Source organism: Centroberyx gerrardi, chromosome 3, assembly GCF_048128805.1.
Source record: "Centroberyx gerrardi isolate f3 chromosome 3, fCenGer3.hap1.cur.20231027, whole genome shotgun sequence".
In the NCBI taxonomy this organism is placed as follows: Eukaryota; Metazoa; Chordata; class Actinopteri; order Beryciformes; family Berycidae; genus Centroberyx; species Centroberyx gerrardi.
In genome coordinates, this window is record NC_135999.1 from 26573963 (window position 1) to 26586374 (window position 12412).

At 41.5% G+C, this 12412-nt stretch overlaps 1 protein-coding gene across 1 annotated transcript in view; it reads left to right on the plus strand.

The window, feature by feature from the left end:
• Window positions 1-11648, plus strand: part of tmprss6 (transmembrane serine protease 6) — a 16742-nt gene extending 5094 nt beyond the window's left edge. Inside the window, exons 7-18 of the mRNA XM_071910631.2 lie at window positions 1-31; window positions 1378-1514; window positions 2524-2636; window positions 2950-3059; window positions 3887-4029; window positions 4341-4439; window positions 5241-5354; window positions 5807-5923; window positions 6578-6746; window positions 7395-7663; window positions 9563-9699; window positions 10958-11648. The exon at window positions 1-31 is cut by the window's left edge and continues 177 nt beyond it. Coding sequence (XP_071766732.2) covers window positions 1-31; window positions 1378-1514; window positions 2524-2636; window positions 2950-3059; window positions 3887-4029; window positions 4341-4439; window positions 5241-5354; window positions 5807-5923; window positions 6578-6746; window positions 7395-7663; window positions 9563-9699; window positions 10958-11122 — 1604 coding nt within the window. The 3' untranslated portion in view covers window positions 11123-11648. The remainder of the gene's footprint in view (window positions 32-1377; window positions 1515-2523; window positions 2637-2949; window positions 3060-3886; window positions 4030-4340; window positions 4440-5240; window positions 5355-5806; window positions 5924-6577; window positions 6747-7394; window positions 7664-9562; window positions 9700-10957) is intronic.
• The last annotated feature ends 764 nt before the right edge of the window (window positions 11649-12412 follow it).

Consider the following 12412-nt stretch of genomic DNA (forward strand, 5'->3'; position numbering starts at 1 on the left):
TCTCCCCCTCCGATACTCGCCTCATCACCTCGTGAGTTTCTTCCACGGTGATAATTACAGTTAGATCGATGTATCGTTTTGCTGATATATCGGACCGATATTGGCCTTCTGTTAAAAATGTTAAATCTGATATCGGCCAGTCGGTGTCGTCCACCTTCGATAGGATGGATATGATGCAGTTTGCTTGATTATTCTGTGTATAATTGATTGGTAACACTTTATTTTCTGGGTCAGCAATTTCCTAAAAAAAAATGGACCACATCACTCCAGTGCTGAGATCACTGCATTGGCTTCCTGTGTGTCAAAGAATTGAGTTTAAAATTCTGTTGCATGTTTATAAAGCACTTAATGGTTTAGGACCAAAATACATTTCTGAACTCCTCCAATGTTATGAACCCGCCAGACGCCTCAGGTCTTCAGGTACTGGTCTGCTTACTGTTCCAGGGTCAGAACAAAGCATGGAGAAGCAGCTTTTAGTTTTTATGCTCCTCATGCCTGGAACAAACTTCCAGAAAATTTCTTTCTGGAATCGATCTGAGAATCTTTTAAATCAGGGCTTAAAATCTTTCTGTTCGCCAGGGCTTTTTAAGAAATTTAGGGCAACACTCATCTGCACTGTAATATTTATTTATTTGTATCTTTTATATTTTCCTTTAAATGTGATTTTAATGCACTTTTCACTTTTCTAATCTTCTTGCACTGTCTTTTAATCTATGTCTTTACTTTTACTTTGAATTGCCGTTGTGTATAAAATGTGCTATATTAATAAATTTGCCTTGCCTTGCCTTGCCTAATAATTTCCTAGAAAGGAACTGTTAATTTCTTAGGAAGGAAGTTTCCTGGAAAGAGCCATGAAATTATGTGCTAATAATTATAGGGAACATAGAGAGAGTTCAATGGTAGCTGGTAGTTGGTAAGTTCCTCCAATTTCTTCTGTTGTTTCCAAGACAGAACCATGAAATTATGTAGTAGTTATATAGAAAATTAGATTAATTAATTCAACAAATACATATATTATATAATTGACTTATGATAATTGACCTCTGCCTATTATTTTTTCCAATAAATAGTTTATAGTTTTGCAGTTCTTTCCAGGAAATTCTTTTAGAAGTTTACAGTATCTTATCAACTCCACCAGACTGCTTTTATTTTCTGTATAACTATGGTTCTTTCCAGGAAACTTCCTAAGAAATTAACAGTTCCTTTCTAGGAAAGTATTAGGAACCAATTGATTAGTACTACACTGGTTGTCTAAGGGTTAGGGTTAGACCTGAATTGATTCTAATGTGAAATTTGGTAACACTTGGTAACACTATTTGGATAGTCTAAGGTTGATGCTCCTTTCGTCTGTCTCTCCGTCTGTCTCCCTCCTCCCAGAGTGTACGGCTGCAGCAGACATGAGCGTGTGGTGCGAGTCCTGTCGTCAGGCGAGTGGATGACGGTGGTTTGGAAACAGGGTCTGTACAACTACAAAGACCCCTTCTCTCTGTCTGCACAGGCCTGGGACAGCCAGGGTAAGACCTCACCGCCTTACCAACGGTTTGGCCCTGGAAGTCAGGCTTTCATTTCGCTAGTTTTCAAAATGTTCACCCAAAGACTGAAATAAGAGTGAGAAGAATAGGTAGGGTATAGTGAAAGCAGATTGAAGTTTTAGATATGCAAACATTTCTCAAAGCTTCTCTGGAGGCAGAAATAATCTCATTGGTTGAGTTAAACTTCAAAGGGCAGAGCCAAAGTAGTGTTAGACTGAAGCCCAGTGAAAATAGGGCTATGTTACTATACTAACAGAAAAAATCCAATCTAGCCATACTAACTTATCTAGGTTAGCTAGTTAGCCTAGCTGACCTTCAAAGTTCATGAATGCCATAGTAATGAAGGAATAAAAGAACTGTCATTTGTATTTGAGTTCCTTCTTTGCCATTCAAGTTTGCCACTCAGCTAAACTGGTGGTTATTTGGCTCTGCCCACTGAGCTTTAACTCAGCCAGTTATTTAGAGCAGCTCTGCCTCCAAGAAGTTTTGTATCACTAAAAATCCAATCCAGAGAAACATCCCCACTGGACTGTAGCCTATTTATTACCACTTGGGAGGGGCGCTAAAGGCAAGTGAACAAAGTGGAGGTGTTTACTTTACGGGGAGCACAATGATCAGATGGTGTGTGGGGGAAAGTAGATCTATTGAAGTTGGACCTGAATTCCAATTAAATAAACTTCTGGGTTTTATAGACATGGATCAAGTTTAGTGCCACACAAAATTATTTTGTTCAGTTTGAAATCCCTATGGAGAAAGACAAGGCTTAATAATTGTGCAAGCTTCTTCTGATTTTGATTAACATTTCATCTTGATTGATTGAATGTTGCCCCTCTCTCTCTCTCTCTCTCTCTCTCTCTCTCTCTCTCTCTCTCTCTGCCACTCTCTCTCTTCTCTCTCTCTCTCTCTCTCTCTCTCTCTCTCTCTCTCTGCCACTCTCTCTCTTTCTCTCTCTCTCTCTCTCTTTCTCCCTCTCTCTCTCTCTCTCTCTCAGAGTGCAGCTCCAGTATAGAGCTGGAGGCAGTGTCAGGAGTCCAGGGCAAACTGAGGACGCCCTTCTTCCCCAGCTACTACCCCCCCGACACCAACTGCACCTGGAGCTTCACTGTAAGACACCCATCCATCCATCCATCCATCCACCCATCCACCCACACATCTTTCATTGATTGATTGATTGATTGTTTCGTTCAATCATTTATCCATCCATCCCTTCATTCATTCATTTGTATGTCTGTTCATTCTTTCATTCATACACTCATCATTCATCACTTCATTTGTATACATTGCATGGTTATAGCCTTTTGCAGACACACACATCTTAATGTTGGAGTTTACATGCAGTTTCAGGGAGTCATGTGTGCCTGTATGTGTGTGTGTTTGACATGTTTTTATATGTATCCTCCTGCCTGTGTGTCCCCAGATGCCCGCTGCAGGGTTCGGCTTGTCTCTGGAGTTCGAGGGCTATGAGCTGAGCAGAGCCGGCTACAGCCAGTCCTGCACCCAGGGGCAGTGGATCATCCAGAGCCGCAGGTACGCTGCATCAAGGCCAGGTCACACTGAGCGACTTTTACGTAACACTTTATTTGGACTTGACTTTGACTTGTACTTTGATGACTTGAGAAGGTTTCTAAAGTCTTGACAAAAGATCTTCTGTTTGTTATGACTTGGATTGAAAGTGATGAGATTTATGCAGCAGACGACTGAATTTAAATTCTGTTTTCTGAATTTTAATGGAATGATTGAATTTATTGGAATAGAAACCGGTTACAGAAATCAAACTCATGATGCACTTACCAAGTTTTTATCCTATTAAAATGATATTGTATTTAAAAATTCCAGATATTTTGCTTTCTTTAAGATATTAAATTGATACTGGACTATTTATATCCTGATCCTTATATAAGCTCATATCCAGGAAATTGTGTGCAAGCAAACACATGAATTCTGTTAAATGAACAGCACTACAAACATATTTTAAGTATTGATAAATCCATCAAATTGATCTCTATTGACCAACAGAGGGCAGTAGCATCCCACATGAGCCTCAGCCAAACTCCAGTTAGACATCTGCATTACCTTATGATGTATTCAGTTTTTTTTTAACTTTAATTAATTTACAGACATTTTACATTTCCATCCCAACACCAAGGAATGGACAAATCCTCATCTGGTGGTTTTTAACCTTTATTTACACATGCATGTCCTGTTTCAGTAGTGCTTTGGACGGGTTGGGGGTCAAGTGCCTTGCTCAAGAGCACTTCAGAGTGATTTCCTCCAACCTTCCACCAAACCCAGTAATGTGTATCTGGTGAGTCCAGAGTTTGTATGTGAATTCAGTGTCTCTGTGGTTGTGTCAGGCTGTGTGGCACCAGGGGCCTGCAGCCGTACAGCGAACGCCTCTACCTGCTCTCCATGACGACTACCGTTGTCATGACGTCGGAGGTGTCACTCACAGGACCGGGCCTGCAGCTGCACTACAGCCTCTTCAACCTGTCAGACCGTAAGTCGAGCGTGCGGGAGACAGCGATTGGCCCGGGGGAGGCGGGCAGTAAATGTGGACATGGGGATTGTTAAGTAACGTGTTCAGTTATGAATTATGTTTTTGAGCTGTTTTTTTGTTAATTGTGTGTGTGTGTGTGTGTGTGGATTATCGTGGTTGCCAATTAGGCACTTATGTAACTGACTCCTAATATTTGACTGCATTTATAATGTTTATGTCCTTTGTATGCTTGTATTTATGTGGACATAAATAAATCATTCATGTACCTGTGTGTGTGTGTGTGTGTGTGTGTGTGTGTGTGTGTGTCACAGCTTGCCCGGGACAGTTCCTGTGCACTGTGAACGGTCTGTGTGTTCCTGCCTGTGATGGAATCAAGGACTGTCCCAACGGACTTGATGAGAGGAACTGCGGTAAGGATTTATATCTTATATTCTAACGTCACCTGTAATTCAATGTATTTCCAGGTGAAACAGGATGTTAGGTGGGACTTGACTGTTCAAAAGTGGGCGGGTCGGATCACAACAGGCCCAAGGCAGTGAAGCCTGTTGCATACTTGTTGATGAAGCAATCCACTGTGAAATGCTCTCAACATAATCTTAAACTGACACAAATTTCGGATTCCTCAAAATGAACAAATTCCAGCCAGAAACAGGTTTTCTCTGCAGCACCATGTTGCTACTTGTGTCACTTTGAAGCCTGCGAGGTTTTAGGTTTTATATGAAGGGGGAAAGTTGTTCAAGAACCTGTGATGGTTTATCAGTTGGAAGTTTTATGTTCGCCTACTGGCATGCCATGAAGTAACCACTGAAAATTTGTCGCTTTCTAAAAGTAATGGGATCTTGATATAAAAACATGAGTATACTGTATATATAAAGTGATTTTGATGAAGATGATCTTTTCATTGTGACTAAACCACACACACACCATTTCCTATTTTCTCCCTGGGGATTAATAAAATGTTTTGACAATAAGTATCTATCTATGTATCTATGTATCTATCTATCTATCCATCTATCTATCTATCTATCGATCTGTCTGTACTGTATTTATTATTATAATGTGTGGAGTCTTTTTGTCTTTACCCAAGAACCTACAGTTAGACACACACACCTCACCATGGTGTCTGTTAGTTTGGTTCACATGAATGCCTTTTATAGTGTGTATGTGTGTGCTGATTTTTGTGTGTGTGTGTGTGTGTGTGTGTGTGTCAGTGTGTGTGGCGCAGTACCAGTGCCCAGAGGACAGTCAGTGTGTGGACTACTTCAAGGTGTGTGACCAACACCCAGACTGCCCCAAAGCCATGGACGAGGAGAACTGTACTGAGGGTAACACACATACACACACACACACACACGCACACACACATGCATGCATGAGCGCATACACACCTCACACACACACTCACACATTTGAGGCCTGTGATCTATAAGCCTCTAACAGCAATTTTTCCACAGCCTTTGGCGACAATAAGTTTGAAAAAAAGCATAAAACTCCGTAACTCCAATCTCTGTATTTCATTTTTTCTCCTGAATTGAGAATTTAGATATTACTTTACGCCCTGGATAATTTCTGGACCCATAAAATTAAATCAAAACCTGCTGTGTGTATTTTCAAAAATGCATGGGTGTTAACGGAAAAATCAGCCAATTCATCTCCACTGCTGAAATGTTGACTGTGTGGAGGCTTTTAAAAACAGCAGCAAAGTAAAACATTATACGTGTGTGTGTGTGTGTGTGTGCTTGTGTGTGTGTGTGTGTGTGTGTGTGTGTGTGTCCAGGTGTGCGGTGTACAGATATGACCTATGTGTGTGCTGATGGGACGTGTCTGAAGAAGCCAAACCCGCAGTGCGACTTCGTCACCGACTGTCCAGATGCTTCAGATGAGAAACACTGTGGTGAGAAGACACACACATCCTCATGTTTCATGCTTTTAGTGCAAATTCACGTGATTTTGGTTGTTTTTTTGTATTATTTACACTTTATGTTTGTCTTCATGCTGCTCTCTTGGCCAGGTCTGCCTTAAAATAGAAATTCTTAATCTCAGTTGGATTTAACCTGGTTAAATTAAGGTTAAATAAATCAATAAAATGTGATTTAATTAATTTTAGGATATGAATTGATGTTATTGTTTTTATTTCCCTGTGCACTCTTGGAGGACTAGGCTGATAGGATTAAAATGATTGCCAGTAAAGTAAAATAATAATACACACAGTTACACACACACACACACGCACACACGCATGCACGCACGCACACACACACACACACACACACACACACACACGCACACACACAGACACACACACACACACAGATACTGAATCCACTGTTAAGTAACTGCCTAACTCTAAAAATAATAAGTTTTCCTAATGAGGAACACTTTTTCTCGCTCTATCTCTCTCACACTCTTTCTCTCTCTACACACGCACTCTTTCTCTCTCTCTCTCTCTCGCACACTCACACACACAGATGAAGTCATCATGTAAAAGATATGTCAATAACAACTACACACAGTCTTTATGTGTGTGTGTGTGTGTGTGTGTGTCCAGACTGCGGGCTGAGACAGTTCTCCAGCCGTATAGTGGGCGGGACCAACGCCTCGGAGGGGGAGTGGCCATGGCAGGCCAGCCTGCAGGTCAGAGGTCAGCACATCTGCGGGGGGGCGCTGGTCTCCAACCAATGGGTGGTGTCCGCTGCCCACTGTTTCTATGACGACCGGTAAGTGCAGGAAGAGTCGTGCTGATTAGGGTGTCGGGTTAGAAAGTAGATCACAGTAGTAGGTCAAAAAGTCCGAGGCACTTGCTGAGCAAAAGCTGAAAGCCTTTATTTCACTTTGGCAAAAAGTGGATTTAATCTTTGAGTTTGATTTTGTTTCAATTTGCATCTAAATCACCTTCCTCTCTTTGTTTCTGCTAAACTTTCTTGGTGTGCGGTCCTGCTGGTGTGTCTTTGCTGGCCGGGGTTTAGCTGTAATGCAGCCTGTCTGATTCCAAGCCAGTGTATTTATGTATTTATGTATGTACGCACTGCATATAAACCGCCTTTCAGTGCCAGCAGCAAAGGGCTGGACCACGGCCAAAGTTAGCTCCAATATAAAGGATTAACCATTCTGTTTATAGTGTGGAAAAGTTTTGTGCAGCATTGGGAGAGTCTTGAAATTTCAATGGGTGGGGAGCTAACTGTTCCAAAACGATCCAGAAAGTGAGTTTTGAAAGACAGAAATCTCAGCACCTGGCCACGTATTTGGTATCAATCAACAACTCAGATATGTTACGGTTATTTTGTCCCTTTAACTCACAGCAACTTTGTCACTTTTCTACCCCCCCATCCATCTATCCTCCTCCTCCTCCCCCCCCCCCCCCCCAGTCTCTACTCCCCCTCGGTGTGGACGGTGTACCTGGGTAAGCTCCTGCTGAACCGCAGCAGCCCCACGGAGGAGGCGGTCCGGGTGCGGCGCATCCACCTGCACCACTACTACGACGAGGAGTCCCACGACTACGACCTGGCCCTGCTGCGGCTGGACCGGCCCGCCTCGACCCTGCTGGACCGGCCTGCCTGCCTGCCGCCGCCCACCCACCAGCTGGAGCCCGGCCTGCTCTGCTGGGTCACCGGCTGGGGGACGCTCCGCGAAGGGGGTGAGGGTGGAGGCTATAGAGGGAAGCGGGTGCTGGGAGAAGAGGGGGAGGGCGGAAGTGTGGGGGTTATCATAGCAGAGTCATTTTAATTTGCCAGGGACAATGCACATTGAATCTGACCGGGTTAATCGCTGCCCCATTACAAGACCAGACAGTCCCTCCAGGAATTTGAGATCATCATAATTCAGCAATTCCCCACATCATTTGCAGGAACTTGCAATTTTGCAAAATTACTGGAATTTTTCCATTTGAAATGGCCAAATCAGCAGAGCCATTGTAATTTTGGACACTCATCGCACTTTTTTTTTTTTGCATAAAATGGTCCAATCCAATATTACAGCAACAATCTCTGTCCTTGGTCTTCTTCTACTACAACCAAAGACTCTGCAGTGGAGCTTTATAGAGGGATGAGATGGAGGAGGATTCAGATGTGTTGTAGTTTCATACAGGAGTTTTCTTCACCGCTACAGGTGGAACAATTTGACTGCACTTGTTTTTATTTAACCTGCACAAATCATACTATTTCATCACTACACGGCCATCTTGGTAGGAAAATAACAGATGATTGTAACCAATTATCAGGTGATTATAATCAAATGACAGCCACAGCCAATGAGCTGTGTGTATAAAGCACCATACTGGTAGGAAATGCATGTGAAATCATGGAAACACTATGGATTATAGTTTCCATTTATCCTGAGCCTTTGCATAGTGTTAGGAGAACACAAAGTCTACCTCAAACAGAAATGGGCACTTTATAAATGAAACTATACCGTTTTATAATCATGAAACATATTCAAATGCACTCATTTTATTTGCAGCTTACTGCGCTTTTAACTTGAAGATTCATAAAGGCTTGAATCCAATCATGCTATTTTATTTTGTAACTTTGAGCCGATGTTTTTTTTTTCTGCTGGAGGAAGAGCACTAAACTATTCCCAGTAGCTTCTGTATTATGCAGTGTTTTTCATTATCACAGTAAGTGATTATATGCGACTCTTTATTAATGAGAGTTAGTTATTTAAATCCCATATTGCGGTATTTCTTCAGCGCCACTTTAATACCAACAGGAGATAAGGGGAAGTGTAGGTGGCGATGGTAATGTGGAGGAAAGTGAGTTAAGATAACAGAGCGAACACACATGAGATTAACTCATTTAAATTAAAAGGTTAGGTGCTGAGTGCTGTGGGTGGGAGTGTGTGTGGGTTGAGGTTTCTGGTGTTGTGATGAACTCATTTATGTGAAGGGGGAGAGGACTGATGGGAGGGGGGTGAAGGAGAGAGGAGGAACGTGGGTGGTGGTAGCGGTGTGGAGGATTATGGGTAACGACAGACAACAGTAAATATCAGGAAAAGCCTTCACATTAGCCTGCAAAAAAACAGAATTTCTTAGCAGTAGGAAGGAAAAGGAATATATTTTGTTCACGTTTGTTATTCACTGCAAAAAACGTCCATCTTAACAAGTCATTTAGTCTCATATTCAGCCTTCAAATCTTATTTTTCTTAAACCGAGAGAAAAATTCAGCCAATGAGGTGAGATAACTCCACTTGTTTCCAATGCAGCTTCACTTGTTTTGAGTTTTTTTTTTTAGAAATGAGTGTTGGTATCTTCTCAGTAGCAAAATAACTGCACTGCTATGGGGAAAATGAAACTTGATTCTATAAAAATTCTTGAAAAAAGTTGATTTGCCTTGGAAACAAGTGAAATAATCAAATGGCATTGGCAGATTTTTTCACTGATTTTAAGAAAATTAAGATTTTAGGACTCAATAATAGTCTAAATGACTTGTTAAGATGGAGATTTTTTCGCAGTGTGACAGTAAATGAACAGGAAACGAGGATATGATAGGTCGCTCTCTCGGCCTCTGTTGGTTGACCTTTGCCCTCTGACCTGTCTCAGGCAGGGCCAGTAACGTGCTTCAGAAGGTGGACGTGCGCCTGGTGAGCGAGGAGGCCTGCGTCCGCTCCTACGGCCACCTGGTCACTCCCAGGATGCTTTGCGCCGGGTACCGCAGTGGGGAGAAGGACGCCTGCCAGGTATGAGGCAGGGGAAACACACACACACACACACACACTACAGAGAACATGCATATACTAGAAAACATACTAGACAAACATACATACAGAACACACACACTCTTGTGCACAGCTGTTATATGCTTTTTACTTTCTCACTTAATTCCTTGATTTTGTTTCAATTAAAATCAAAACAGACAGACTCCATCTCTCTGTAATGTTCTCCTACAGTCTGTATATATTTTTTTGTAGATTTAATTGTTATTACACACTGAATTGTCCTGCCACTTCGGTAGGGATTGGGGAGAATCTTGTTCTCATGGTATATTTTGTTTATATTTTCTCTCTCTGGCTCTATAACCAGTTTGGAGGGGAAAAAAAGCCTTTTATGAAAAAATTTAAATGTTTAATATTCGGCTGCAGCCAGACAAACAGCACTCAAGTGTCAGTGTAAACACAAACAGGTTGGGAGCGTCGTGAAACGCCGCTGGGAGGGCAGCTTTTGTGTGTGAGTACAGGACGGAAAGTGAGTTTTGAAAGCCAGAAATCTCAGCAGCTGGTGAAGTCATCATTGAGTCATCAGTATTGATCAAGAACCCTTTCAACCCCCACAGACATATTGTGGCCATTCGGTGCTATGTGGCAGTTAAAATCTTACTCATTGCCCCTTTAATGCACTTAAACATTGCCTCTCTGTCTAGCCGGCTCAGTGCCCTCCTTTAAATTCAAATTCAAAAAGGCTTTATCGGCATGAATGATGATCAAATCACTGTTGCCGAAGCAATACAAAATGAAATAATACAATAATGACAATGACAATGATAATACAATAAGACAAAATAATCATATATACAGAGTACATACAGAATAAATTACAGTATGTATCAGTGTCCTTTAAATCTCTCTTCTTTTACTTGAGTTTTTGGGGGGAATGTTGCTTGATTATTAACAGTTTTTGTTGTTTTTAAACTTTGTATTGTGTATTTTACTTTGTCATGTCGCCTATCCTTCCCTCTTACTATTATTACTTATCTTTTATTCTTGTGAAGCACTGTCTTGATAAATAAACAGCCCCCCACCTCTCTCTCTCTCTCGCTCTCTCTCTCTCTCAGGCCTTTTTTCCTTTTTTTTCCCCCTTGAATTTTTTATGTTTTTTCCTGTGCTTTTGGTTGTGTTTTTTTGCTTTCTGCCCTGACTTACGCACTGGTTTCTGAATGGATTTCTAAGGTGAAGAGGTCAATAAATGAACCCCCCCCCCCCCCCCCCCCCTCTCTCTCAGGGAGACTCTGGCGGCCCGCTGGTTTGCCAGGAGCCGACTGGCCGCTGGTTCCTGGCCGGGGTGGTGAGCTGGGGGAAAGGCTGCGGCCGTCCCGACTACTACGGCGTCTACACCCGCATCACCAAGCTCACCGGCTGGATCAGACAGGTCATCAGCGGCCCCTGAGGGATCTTCATCATCCTCACAGTCATCATCCTCATGGGGACAACATGGGGACAAGAAGGCAGTTTATCCCGATCTTCTGCCCAGCCAAAAAGCCCCATGATAAACTTTGGTGAAAGAAAGAGTTTTGTTCTAAATGATAAACTTAATAAAATACAAACCTTATTTATATAGCACTTTTCAGAACAGAAGTTAGAAAGTGTTTAACAAGGAGACAGTAAAAAGAATCAGAGGGAAAATAAAATAACACTAGTATTAAAATTTAAAAAAATTAAGTTCAGTATAAAACATATGGGTGAAATTATGACTTTTTCTGTACAAATGGGTCTTGAGAAGTGATTTAAAGACACTGTTGGAGCCGGTCTAAGCTCCTCAGGCAGGGAATGATGAAATGAGAGAACCACAGTTTGAAAAAGTGGCACAGACTCTGAAAAATGATGGATAGAGCAAAACGAAAGCAAATTGTGGTACTTTGTAAAGGATATCAGATAACGTATAAGCACTTTTACAGACTGGATCCTCTATATTCTACAGATACTGAATGATACATTTAAGGTAATAATTTTTTTCTCTGAATAAATATGTTGTGTTCTGGAATCAAGCTTTTAACTATGTGTCAAAATAATTACCAGAGGTGTGACCAAGTCAACTTTGCTTAAGTCCCAAGTCTCAATTCTTGAGGCACAAGTCTCAAGTCAAGACCCAAGTCTAAATGTAGATTACCAAGTCAAGTCCATGTCATTAATGTCAAGTCTCAAGTCTAAATGTAGAACAGCAAGTCAAGTCAGAACAAGTCAAGAGTCCAGTATCAATTTAATATCTTAAAGAAAACTAAATATCTAGGACTTTTCAATGCAATATGGTTTTAATAGGATAAAAACTTGGTATGAGCATCATGAGTTTGAGTTTACAAATTCAGAAAACAGAATTTAAATTCAGTCGTCTGCTGGAACAAATCTCATCACTTTCAATCTAAGTCATTTACACAAACACAAGATCTCAAGTCAAGACTTTAGAAACCTTTTCAAGTCATCAAAGTACAAGTCAAAGTCAAGTCCCAAGTCACCAGAACCCAAGTCAAATCAAATCTCAAGACTTCTCTTCATGCATCAAGCAATTACAATTGTGACTCAAGTCTGACTCGAGTCCAAGTCATGTGACTCGAGTCCCCACCTCTGATAATTACAGTTTGGTCAGGAGACTGGGTAACAAAAATGATGAGTAAATCCTGGGCTGCATGCACAAAAACTACTGCATGTGCATATCATGGATGTATTAAACTAGGTGCATATG